This window comes from Labeo rohita, chromosome 23 (genome assembly GCF_022985175.1).
Source record: "Labeo rohita strain BAU-BD-2019 chromosome 23, IGBB_LRoh.1.0, whole genome shotgun sequence".
In the NCBI taxonomy this organism is placed as follows: Eukaryota; Metazoa; Chordata; class Actinopteri; order Cypriniformes; family Cyprinidae; genus Labeo; species Labeo rohita.
In genome coordinates, this window is record NC_066891.1 from 1,424,751 (window position 1) to 1,438,496 (window position 13,746).

Genomic DNA, 13,746 nt, shown 5'->3' on the forward strand with positions numbered 1-13,746 from the left:
TTCGGGGCAGGCGAGGTCTGTTCACACTTCTCAAGACTTAGCTTTGCTCAGGGACCCGCCATCACCTGGGAGCCCCCGTTAGAACCTGAGACCCCCCCAGAGGTCAAGGGTCGTCTTTTAGAGGAAAGGCACTGTGCTGGGTGGCACGCTCCTGATGACAGGACCAGACCTGTGTTGCATCTTCAAAAGCGCAACCAGTGCAAGTTTTAGCTCATGTAACTCAGCTACAGGATGTGTTTTTGCAACATTTAAGGTCATGGACTCTTGATAAACGAGGCAACTTTTTGAGCAATCTTGCAGGGGAGTGTCGGCAGCAAGGTGAGACACAGGGCCCAAGACCAGTCCAGATAGCAATTTATTGCCCATTTTTAAGTCGTGAGCAGTCATGGAGTTGGACTTGTAACCTGAAGGTCGCAGGTTCGAGTCTCAGGTCTAGTAGGGATTGTAGGTGTACTACTTACTGCTGTGCTGTGTTACTTGGATGGGTGAAAGGCAGAGCACAAGGTCCTTTCCTTCCTTTCCTTAATGCCCAAGTGCCCAAGCACTCAAAAAAGTTGCCACATGTTTTATCACCTTGAGACTTGAGTAGGAGGGTTTGTGAGGGTGGGTTGTTTTGGAATATTCAGTAGCTCTTGTTTTTGTTTGGCAAAAAGAGAACCAAAGGTCTTGTAAAGTCCTTTCAGTCTTGACTAAAAAACTCTTGGCCAGAGCTCGTTTTAGGTCAGGGTTTTGCTAACAGTGGCCAAGTATAATTGGATTTTAACTTGCAATCCCAAGAGCACAGCTGAGACTGTGCCTCCTCTTTTAGAAAATGAACATCCTCCAACAGGTGTTTTCTTTGGAAATGCTAGCCTTTTGGAAAGAGCCCTTTTCTATTGAGTGGGGGCTTTTAGTTGGTTTTGAAAAGTTCTGTGTCACAACCTGGGAAGTGATAAAAAGCAGATCTGTGTGGTAGGGTTTGTGGATCCTGGACTGATTCTTCTGAGAGTGAGACAACCACAGGGATCTGGAAATGAAACCAGAACCATTGATAGAGGAGATTGAATCGTGACAGAAGTCCTTGATTTGCCTCCAAAGACAAGCGGCTTAGTGTCAACATGCATTCAAAATATTTTATTAAGACTGTCCCGTTTTTATCAATTCCATCTGACCTGTGGGCTGGGATACCAGTCCTAAAAGTTACTGGGTCATTTCTTGCACAACTTTTTGCTTACCTGACTAACTGAAGGCAACCAATTTTACTTCTGTAATGTGATGTTATTCAGAGTGAAACAACATATTCAATGAGGTAACAATGCAGAACGGTTGATTAGGAAAAGCCCATAGAAGAATTGGTAAAATTATGTCTTGGTTGAACTTAGCCAGTTTTCCACTTTGCCTCTCTGTTAGTGAATGCTGGAGTCTTTGATCCTGAGTGTGCTAAACTTAAGCAATCCGTTTAAATGCTGTTTTTATAGGTCATTAGTATTTGGAGCACTCAGCTCCTGCAGTTAAATGTTTAAAGAGCTCAAGGAGACATAGTCCTACAGGCCCAGACCAGGTCAGGCGTAAATCACAGTGACCTCTGGTGCAGCAGTGTCCTCTCGGCTGCTCCGCAAAAGGCCTGGAATTTTCCAAATCAGAGGATTGCACCACACTTGAACCTCTCCGCTCGGTCCGACACACAGCGCCACCTGCTGGCGAACAGCTGTCGGTACCTCTATCAAATCAGGCATCTATCAAAATATTCAAATCAGAGATATATTTGCACAGGTGACCTTAGGATTGCATTGTTACGCTACAGTAAAATTGGCACCGATCGGTTCCAGTGCACAAGAAATGTTTTGAGGTGAGGTTTTCTGACCTCCCCTCCCCGTCTCACTGTTGTGACTTGTCTTTCTTTCATGGGCTCGAGCTGGAGCTGTCAGACAGGGAAGGCTTTAAAGGGTTTTGACAGTTCTAGGGAAATTCTTAAGGGCTATTAGTCTTATCTGAGGCCACTGGGACTTTAGGCAACAAAATCCCCAGAAATGTGGAAAAGATAGAGCATCAAGTACAAGTCTGTCTGTTTCTCCTTGTTCTTAACATTGTAAGGAAATGGGAAAATTCTTTGCTTTGTGTTCTTTCTGTAAACGAGTCGAGTCATAATCTGCTTCCGTTTTTTTTCACCTGCAGGGTCCCAAAGGCTATCCAGGACCAGCAGGTCTGCCCGGAGAACAGGTGAGCGGATGAAACGCATCTTAGGTAGATGTCAGTCTGTTTGTGAGGTCCTTACTTTGACATTTTCGACTAGTTAGTGTTGAGAAGATGCTTTGAGGCTGTAGTTTGTCAGACTACAAGCCGTATTTAACTAGTCTTGCTTGCTACATATCACTGTTATTATTGCTAAGTAACAGGTGTTGCATGAATTAATACTAGTGTAAACCTGTCTGTGAGTTTTCAAGTATTTTAAACAGGCGATTTTAATTGCATTTTAGCTGCTTTAAAGAAAACTTTAGTGGTACTTGTCTATGCACAAGTCGCTGTCACAATGCCAGTTTGGTGGTTGCCAACGTATTATGAGTGTTTTTTTTTGTGCATTGCTATGCAGTAATCATCTTAGAAATATAAATATTTGCTTAATCTTTAATGCAGTTTTCTTTATTTCTTTAAGAACTGAATAGAAATAATGCCATACTTCAGACAGATTCTTACATCAATACATCAAGATACATCAAGTACAAAATCAAAATTTCATCATCTGTGCATTTGATAAGGCTTGTGATTTGAGCTTTGTTGTTTCAGGATTTTTAGGTTACCTCAGTTTAAGCAGTCCCTGTTAGTAACAATAAATGGCGGCTGCATTTAATGCAAGTGTGAAATACAAATTGTATATTTTTTGTCAACAGCTATCAGATATTCTTCAGCAGATGGTGCTGAAAAACAGTTTTAAGCATCCTGAAGTTGACTGCTAGGTTTAAGCATCACATAATCTTACTTTCATATAGCAGCCGTGCTGTCGCACATATTTTCCCCGTACAATCAGGTTTAATTCTCTCTCCATCCCTCCCTACATGTTTGACATGGCATTAAACAGATCTATGAGTTGTACCTTTGTACCTCCTCAATAACCGAGTCCGGAAGGTTTGGAACTCAATACATGGAAAGTTTCATTCAGTCACAAAGCGCAGTCTTTATATCCAGTCATCTGACGCAAAGATGATCCGCGCTGGAGTCGTGCAGCGGAGAGGAGCCGCCGTCTGGACTTCAGCCAGGGTCAGGCCGCGGAGAGCCGGTCCGGCCCGTGGATGCTTTGAGAGAGAGATGCCACAGGGAACAATAGCGTCTCTATTCGTCCGCTGGCAGCCATTCTCATTTCTCATTCACGTTTTTCTTTCTTTTCTCCTTAGGGTTTGCCAGGATTGCCGGGCGTATCTGGGTCGGCAGGTTACCCTGGCAGGCAGGTGCAGTGACCAATATCCACTAAAAACAACAAAAAAGTCTTTTGGGTTCTGTTTTACTTCATCCTGATGTCAAATTTGAAGTTTTAAACTTATAAATGTAAATTTAATATCAGGCAGCTGTTCAGCAGCATACTATGCGTTTGCCAAGTATTTTTAAAAGTATTATGTGTAACAATAAACAGAAACATAAATATTTAAAGGCAAGGTGAATAAAGTAAAATTGAACCTAATAGATATCACCATACGTCTCCAACTGATTAATCACAGTACATTAAGACAATATTTTTTTTTCAATGTTATGTTTAAATATGGCTTTAGTTAATAAGTAAGCACTAATCTGCATACATTTCCGGGACATAAATCTAAACAGTGGATAAAGCCAGGTTCAAAATTTTAGTTTCGTTTTGTTTACATATTAGAGTTAAAGGTTTTTACAGAAGGGATTTTGGATTTCTCTTTTTTTTATCGCTTCATAAATCAGAAGATACTATCACTAGCCAAAAAATAAAGTTTTACCATGTTGTTAGGAATATATAAATGAGCCAGAATTATATATCAACAAACCCCTCAGTATAAACCTTCAGAATATGAGGAGGAATAAAACTGCTAAGTTTGGTGTATCTAAGTACTACTGAAGTGGAGAAAAAACTTTTTAAAGAAATGTATTGTAATTGAAATCTAGAGGAAAATCGATGAAGTCGAATCAAATAAACCCGGTTGGTAATACTTCCAATGAATGAAAAGTCAAATGCATTGCATTGTGGGATACATTATTAATTGCTGTGGTCTTTGTATTTGCATATTGTGCATGGTGTAGCCTATATACTACATTATTAATGTTAAACATATATAAAGTCTTAAGTCTAAAGTGTCCAAACATTTGACACATTTCTTTTGTGTTTTTTTCAGTAATGTTTTTTGAAGTATCAGCACTCTTATAACTGTAAGATTCATCCTGAGTATAAAGATGAAAACAACCCCAAAAACTCAAAAGAAAAAAAGGCAAACATATTTTGAATTAAAAAAAAAAAAGTAGGACTTTTTAAGTGTTTTTTTTTAATAGCACTTAAGCACATTTCATTTTTCCATTTTGATTCTGTAGCAAAATATAATGTGTAATGTTGATGTCTCTTGTCTCACAGGGTTTGGCAGGACCGGAGGGAAACCCTGGACCTAAAGGTGTCAATGTATGTACAGCAGCCGTCTGATTGTTTTCTGTCAAAACACAGTGACTCAGTTCTTACATCATCTCACTGAGAGCCAAAAGAACAGATGAAAGAGAGATATATTTAGAGTATCTCTGGGAAGTTGAAAAAGAATCAAGAAAAGATCAGATCCTTTTAAAGTTTTTTTGTATCTTTAATTGCTGTTGATCTGTACAAACACATTTTGGGGCAACATAGAAGAAATGGGTGGTTGCACCCAAACAAAGGTGAATACGTCTGAACATTCGGAACAGATTTTAAATCAATTATCATCTTAAAATAATTCCATGATACGAAACATTTTAATATTGCAGTCCTCTGGCCTGTTTTGTCCCAGTACTAAAGAATCAGTTAGCTGCACAAAGTCGAGATGCGACTGCTCAGAGATGTTGCATGTTTCAGAAACATGAGTGCTTTCAACATCTGGCAGTGTGCCGTGGCACAGGAATGTGCAGAGATGGGAGGAGGGCCGCTTCTTTCAGCTTTGACCGATAGTACATGTGATCTCACTTAACAAGAAAGAAGAACAGCACGTATAGTGCTCTGTCCACCTACAGCAAACAAAAACATCGCTCAATCACTACCACACTGCTCTGAAAGATTTGTGTCCAGTGCGTTAAATGTGAACAAAATGATGTTATCATGCCAGATGCTGACATGATCATATATTATTGAAGGATATAAGCTGCATTATGTGTATATTATTTGTAAATTACTGTGATTAAGAGCAATATACAGTTTTGAAAGTGTAGTGTGAGTAAGGATCTGGTAAGAAAATAGGATCAGTCAAGTTTTGACTCAAGTCAAAACACAGCTGGCTGCAATTATGTGGCCAAACTTCCTCCTCGATGGTATAAACCAGGGGTCACCAGACCCGGTCCTGGAGGGCCGGTGTCCCTGCAGAGTTTAGCTCCAACCCTAATCAAGCATACCTGAACCAGCTAATCAAGGTCTAGGTATACTTGAAACTTACAGGCAGGTGTGTTGAGGAACGTTGGAGGTAAACTTAGCAGGACACCGGCCCTCCAGGAACAAGTTTGGTGACCCCTGGTATAAATAATGTAAGTAGATTTGTTTGATTATAGCACAGGTGGAGATTTTACACTCATGGCTTAATAAAAATTCGTTTTTTCCAGTCCAGTAGGTGGTGCTGTCTCTAAACTGTTCTAGTATGATCAGAGCATGGAGGCGATGACTTGCACCAATTTTCGTTCCAATATGCCAAAGTGTTTTGAAGATACGGCCTTACATTTTGTTTCTTGCCGTTGAATTCAATGCATTCAAAGCATTACACCTTTATAACATCAGAGCGCAAGTTTTGACAGGCATGGTATCAGGATTATCTGACCATAATTTTAGTTACAATCTGATGAAAGATGTTGTAGGAGGAGTTCTGTTGGTGATGTTTGTCTGTTTTTCTGTATCAGGGCTTCATCGGACCTCCAGGAGTTGCAGGGCCGCCAGGACTGGAGGGAGAGCGAGTGAGTTCAAATGCACAGTTGTACATTATAATTTCATAGTTATGCAAATAGGCATTTTTGCTGAATAATTTGCATGTTTCTGCTCCTGTACACTTGCCCCATAGACTTCCACTGTAAATGTACTACTGTAAAAGCATGTTTCGCTCATTTACATACTGATGGAAGAGTCAAAATGACTGCAGGCCACAGATGCTGTTTAAATCCATCAGTATTCTTTTAATATCAGCATAATGCTGGTTTTGTCCGGACATGTTAGACTGACAAACACACGTGGGCTGTTTAGGCCCGAACATTGTGTTGAGAGTTGCTGCGATTTGACAGACTCAAATTCCCAAATGAATGACATGAGCTGGAAAACACACAAGACAACAGCGTCGAGATTGATGACGCCCCCTGGCTCAGTGTGATCAATGTGTGTCGGATTGTTTGGTAACCGCCATCATCTCGATGTGTTCCAGGGAATTCCGGGTCCTGTGGGAATCAAGGGTCCCAAAGGAAGACAGGTAAACTCTCCCTCATTCATAAGCGTTCAACAGGACATGTGATGCAAATGAGTGATGCATATTTAAAACAGATGAAGTTACTTGTGGGTAAAGAAAGAGCAAGAAAATGAACAAAGAATCTGTTCTTGTCATCTGCTGTCCAGCTGTAACGCCAACAGCATTGTTCTGGTGGAAGATGTTATGCAACGTATAAAAGTCTACATTAGTACAGAAACATTGCTTTACTTCTTAAAGGGGCCATGAGAGTCATTATGACTAATGTTCTGCGGCACTAAAAAAATAAAAGAAATATATAAATGCACCAGATTCTGCAAGTTATTGCACAAAAGTAATGAACCTGGACGTTTTACGATTAATTAACATTTTACAGGTAGCATCAATAACACATTTTGTCTTGTGAATTTCTGTTATATTCAGTATAATATAATATTGCTGAACAATTTTATGAACATCTTATTTACTACCAATAAATCATATAATAATAATAATAATAATAATAATAAGACATCTATTAAAAATTAAATAATCTCATTAAATAATTAATTAATTATTTGTAAGGATGTCATTTTTGAATATTTAACATATTCAAAATATATTATATTAATATAAATATTATTAAAGCAATATTATGTACATCTTATAATCTAGTATGAAATAATATATTATTATTATTAATTATAATAACAATAATGAATTTATTAAAAAATGAAATGATCTCATTAAATAATTAATTAATTATTATTATTAATGATTTAATAAAAATTTCACATTTAGGTTGAGAAATTTTATGTACATCTTATTTTATGTCATTATATAATAATAATGATAATAATAATAATAATAATAATAATAATAATAATAAATTGTTTATATTTTTCATTTTTGAATATTTAACTTTTAGGTTCAGTAATTTTATGTACATCTTTTATCTAATAATAATAACAACAACAACAACAAAATAAAAAATACAAAATAATTATATAATTAATTATAATTATAATAATCCAAAAACAAATTATTATGTAAAAATAGCTTATTATTATTATTATTAATAGTAATAACAGCAACAAATAAATGATTATTACTAAATAGTAATTATTAGTATTAAAATAATAATAATAATAATAATAATAATAAATAGTTTGTAATTGTCATTTTTGAATATATATATATATATATATATATATATATATATAATTAATTATAAGTGTAGTAATCCAAATAACTAATTATTATTATTAATAATAATATTAATCTATAATTAGATAATCTTTTATTTATCATTAGATCATTAACAATAATAATAACACAATAAAAATATAAAATAGTTATATAATTAATTATAATTATAATTAATTATATAATTATAATAATTAAAATAACTAATTATAATATAAATAACTAGTTATTAATAATTATTATTACTAATAATAATAACAGCAACAAATAAATAATTACTAAATATTAATTATTAGTATTACATAATAATAATAATAATAAATTGATATAATAATCTTGTAGATTGATTTTTTATAGATTGTTTCTAGATATTGGTATAAGTGTCATTAAAATTCATATTGTTCAACCCAGATTGTACAAGTCTATAGTTTTTAACTAAGACATTTGATGAATAGTTTTTTGATTTGATCAGATTCTCAGAGATTCTATATAAAGTCATTTCTTGGCTTCTTTACACTCTGGAGAGCAGCTGATTTTGGTGTATTTTTGGGAAGTGTTCGTCCTGAGAAAGTCCTGAACGCACGAGTCTGTTAAAATCACAACAGTGATGGTGTGCCAGCTGGGCTCCTGCCCGCCGTCTGCAGCAGAATGATTAATCGCAGGCATCTCCAGCACGGATGAAAGCTTGCTGGAAGACATTCAGAGGCCCCGGGCTCTCAAAGACACAGCAAACATGCAGACGCTCCCCTGAACCGCAAAACTGCTGCCATTTACACAGCAGATCCTTTACAGTCACATGCACTGATCAGGAGACATGAAAGAAACTACTGTACAAGATCAGATTCACAGCCAAATGAAGCATTCAGACGTGTGAATATGACCTCATGAAAAGCGCTGTGTGACTGATGCCATGTTTTTTTCAGGGTGTTGTTGGCGATGCGGGTGAGCGAGGGCCACCCGGACCTGACGGAAACGAGGTACAAGTCTCTCTGTCATCAAATAAACACAAATAAGCACAGTTAAGATGCATTTATTTGAGATTTACCGGGACTTTACAAGAGATTGGAAAAATAGATACATATTTTCATTTAGGGAAAACCAAATTATACCATGCATTAGTTTTGGACAGTAGTACAAGGGTATTCTTTGATGTATAGAAATTATGTATATTAATTTAAAGGAGAAGCCCACTTCCAGAACAACAATTCACAAATAATGTACTCACCTCCTTGTCATCCAAGATGTTCATGTCTTTCTGTCTTCAGTTGTAAAGAAATTATGGTTTTTGAGGAAAACATTTCAGCATTTTTCTCCATATAATGGACTGATATGGTGCCCCGATTTTGAACTTCCAAAATGTAGTTTAAATGCGGCTTCAAAGGCTCTAAATGATCCCAGCCGAGGAAGAAGGGTTTTATCTTTTTTTTTTTTTCCAGAAAATAAACATTTGTTTACTTTTTAAGCACAAAAGCTTGTTTAGCACAGGCTCTGGGACTTCTCCTTTAATATAATAATTATGTATTACTAGTAATGAATTAATTGTTCTTAATTATTTAATTTGTAAGTTCAGCCATTTTTCTATAATAATAATTATCATAATAATAATAATAATTGTTATCATTTTTATAGAATATACACCGTTCAAAATGTTGGGGAGGTTAAATAAGTTGGACAAAATAACATTAATCAAATTAGATGAAATAATAATAGTTAATATGTAAAAATAATTAACATTTTTATTTATAAAGGCTGCATTAAGTTGATCAAAAGTGCCAGTAAAGACATTTATAATGTTACAAAAGGTTCTATTTCAAATAAATGCTGTTCTTTTGAACTTTCTATTCATTCTGTGAATCCTGACTAAATAAAATGTTTTATTTTATGCAATAAAATGTCACGGTTTCCACAAAAATATTGGGCAGCACAACTGTTTTCAACATGGATAATAATCAGAAATGTTTGTTGAGCAGCAAATCAGCATATTAGAATGATTTCTGAAGGATCATGTGACACTGAAGACTGGAGTAATGATGCTGAAAATTCAGCTGCGCATCACAGAAATAAATTACATTTTAACAGATATTCACATAGAAAGCAGTTATTTTAATTAGTAATAATATTTCACATTTTTACTGTTTTTACTGTATTTTTCATCAAATAAATGCAGCTTTGTTGAGCAAAAAAGGCTTTCCAAACTTTTGATTGGTAACGTATCAAAGCACCAATGAAAAACAAATCTTAAAGAATCAAATTGTTGAACCAATCCTAAATGATCCTAATTTTCTTTCAGCATAAAAGTCATCACTGCATCCATTATGACTATCAGGACATGAAATTGAATTTAAAATAAGTCTTTCTGGGCCTAAAAGGCCTAACATTTCCACATTATGTCATTCAACTTTTAAGACGTCAACTGGTAGGGTTTCTGAAAATAATACAATGTCCAATAAAAATAAAATATAATACAGTGTTTCTGATAATAGTACAATATATCAAATAGAAGTAAAAGTCATGCATGGACATTTTGTCCATTAAGATGCTTCTTTTTTAATCCGGTTCCAAATTATAACAGAAATTCCTATAGAGGTTCATATTTTGGCTGGAGGTTTAAATTCACGGGATGTTTTTGCAAGAATATTATTGTACCAAGATGCTTACAGCAGTTGAGATCTTTGATGTCTTCACTTCTTGTGGGTTTGGTGATGTGTTTGGTTGAGTTTTTTGTGTGTTGTGTGTTTCAGGGGCCCGTCGGAGGAACCGGCAGTGGTGGATTCCCAGGCCTGAGAGTGAGTCTGTACATACACACGAATATAAACCAGCATCAAATCATCTGTGCGGATATTACTGCATATAACACACACTTACAGCAGGGATTGATGTGTGTCTGATATCTGTGTTCACCCGTTTTGTCCGCCCCTTTAAGAAGGAAAACATGTTCTTACTAATGTTTTCTTAAAAACTGCCATTTTCCAAAAATCCAAAAATACTGTGTGCTGTCAAGCGGGGATATTTAGGGTCCTATAAAATCCATTTTATTTGTAATTTTTCTGGATTCATTTTTTTTCCATTTAAATTTTTCTCGACTGTTTCAACGGTTAAATTAAATTACATTATTCAAAAAGCATGTCTAATTAACTGAAATAATGAAACAACAGTTTATTAAAAGTTTAACAAAAATTACGTCTGTAGGGGTCTAAGAAATAGGCCTACATTTTTATTTTTTCCTCAAATTCAGTTTTATAAATTATGTATTTTCCATTTTGACTTTCTAGATTCCTTTTTAATGGTTCAATTACATTTTAATAATCAAAAACATCTTTAATTTATTGATTTCACAAATTAAAAAAAAAACAACAACATTCATTATTATTTTTTTCTTCATTTTTTTTCAGAAATACTTGTATTTCTTGTATTTAATTTTGTATTTTTCCTGATAAGTAAATTAAGGGATAAAACAATTTATCTTTTAATCAAATGAAAATTAAATTATTTTAAATTAAAAATGATTTTTTTTGACAAGCAGTGCTACACAACAGAGATTTACAGTTAAAACCGGGCTGTCAAACGATTAATCGTGATTGGTGTTGCATACAAAATAAAAGTTTGAGTTTGCCTAATATATGTGTGTGTACTGTGTGTAATATCATGTATAAATAAATACACACAAATTAATGTATATATTTAAGAGAAATGTGTTAATTATGTACAAAATATTTGTTATTTGTATAATATAATAATAATAATATATAATGTATAATTTAAAAATGATATTAAATACGTATACTTGTTAATATTTCTTAAATGTGCATATAAATGTATTTGTATTTATATATACATAATAATTACACGCAGTACACACACATATATTAGGCACACTCAGACTTTTATTTTGTATGTAATTAATTGCGATTAATCGTTTGACAGCCCTAAATTAAAACGTGGAAGAAAAAATATGTGATTATTACTTAAAAAATAATGTTTAAATAAAATTGTATTATTAGTAGTAGTACTATCATTATTTGTAATGTGTAGTAGTATTTGGATGCTGAAATGAGACTGGCTGTAGGTAATGTGATACGCTTGGTTGAGTTGATGCTGAAGTGATGTTGAGTGACTGTGATCCCGGCTGCTCTCTGTCTCTTTCATCTCTCTACAAAAGGAGATTTTGGCCAAAAGCAGTGGTTTATCAGCAGATCTCTGCTCCTGAAGTGTTGAGGATTATTAATATCCTCTTGGCAGGAGCTGCTGGCAAAACTCGACTCAGTACAGTAAAACAAGGTGATGAAAACCAACCAAAGACCTCAGAAAAAAAAACTGAGAAAAACCAAGAACCATGAACAGCACATAGTTATGCAAATGAACTATATTACTGGACAGAAGAACAATTTATCCTGATTATTAATATTAATAAATGCCACTGCTTATTTGCAGACGATTTTACTTTATTCTCAGTCAATTCAAATATTCTGATGACAACTAAAAAACTGTTAAAAACTTTTAAAGATTTTTTAAAAAATATATATATTCATTATTTTTATTGTGTTATATTTGTATTTCTTTAATGCTTTGTATATGAGGACTACTATTATAGGTTTTAGAAGTACATCATTTTTAAATTCATTTTTATTTTTGTTTGTTTCAGTTATTTTAGTAAAGTTAAATTACAGGTGCATTAAAACCATCACAGTCGCTGTCATCGCGTTATATCCCCAGCAAAATCATCATCAAAATTAGACAAATCATGTGACAGTAGTATTATTTTAGTATAATTCAGATACTATTATAGTGTAATTTTTGTGGAACTCCATTTTTGCCACTGAATAATAAATTAAATAGGTAATTTCTATTTTTTTATTTCACATTTCTGACTTTTTTCTCACAATCGCATGATGTAAACTTGCAAATGTGGGTTATAAAGTCAGAATTGTGAGATATAAACTCATAACTGTGATTAAAAATTTCAGAATTGTGAGTTTATATCTCACAGTGTTGAGAAAAAAGTTGTAATATTTTTTCCCCCATGGCTTCCATAGTTTTTAATCAATATTTTGAATTAGTTTTTATTTGTAGATTTATGATTTATTGATATTTAGATTTATTAATGTTTTTTTATTTTTAGATGATTTTGTGATTTTTATTACATTTTCTATATATGTGTATATATAGTTTTTATATGAAGAGTTCATTTGCAAAAACAGGTTTTAACATTTTTTTTTTAAATCATGTTTTTCCATAGTGCATTCTAATTAATCTCAATCAAACTGCAGTTAGGAATTTTGATTAAGTAAACATAACTCATGATAAACATGATATCATTAAAAAAAAACATGATTTTTGAACATTTAAAAAAATGGAGTTGTCTGTTTTTGAAAATAAACTCATATTTTAAAACCTGATAATAAATGGAAATAAAAATGAAGCTGAAATACCTGAAATAATGTAAGCTTATTGTATTTATTTATTTATTTATTTTTATTTTATTGTTTATGTTATTTCAAGTAACAGTTTTTTATGGTATTAGCTTAAGTTTTAGTTTTAACTAAAATAAACCTTTTTACATCAACTTTAAATGTAAAATTCACTCTTATGGCCTCTTTTTCCTCTCTTTTCCGTCATTCATAGTGTGTTTGTACCTGTTGCATGTGTTCAGATGCTGTAGTCTTCACTCTCTGCCGTCTCTGAGGGTTTCACGTGTCAGAAAAGCGAATCATTGCAAGTTTCATGTTCACAATAGAGAACCCGTCTGCTCGTTCTGGCTTTAAAACACACGTCAGCGGTTGTTGAAACCCCCAGAGCTGTATAAAGCGCTGGACAGAGATGTCAGCGGCGTTCGGCTGCTGCTGGGTGTCAGACGGGAGATTTAGAGCGGATGTTGCAGCGCTGCAGCTTCATGATGCCTTTTCATGATGCTGTCGCTGCTGTTTCTGTCTGTCAGCTTCAGCTGATGATCAGAGAG

General features: G+C 34.1%; 1 protein-coding gene across 1 annotated transcript in view; it reads left to right on the forward strand.

Moving 5' to 3' along the window:
• LOC127154651 (collagen alpha-1(XXIV) chain) overlaps window positions 1–13,746 on the forward strand; it is a 130,506-nt gene that overhangs the window by 43,375 nt on the left and 73,385 nt on the right. The window contains exons 8-14 of the mRNA XM_051096329.1: window positions 2,155–2,199; window positions 3,369–3,422; window positions 4,565–4,609; window positions 6,055–6,108; window positions 6,567–6,611; window positions 8,714–8,767; window positions 10,532–10,576. Coding sequence (XP_050952286.1) covers window positions 2,155–2,199; window positions 3,369–3,422; window positions 4,565–4,609; window positions 6,055–6,108; window positions 6,567–6,611; window positions 8,714–8,767; window positions 10,532–10,576 — 342 coding nt within the window. The remainder of the gene's footprint in view (window positions 1–2,154; window positions 2,200–3,368; window positions 3,423–4,564; window positions 4,610–6,054; window positions 6,109–6,566; window positions 6,612–8,713; window positions 8,768–10,531; window positions 10,577–13,746) is intronic.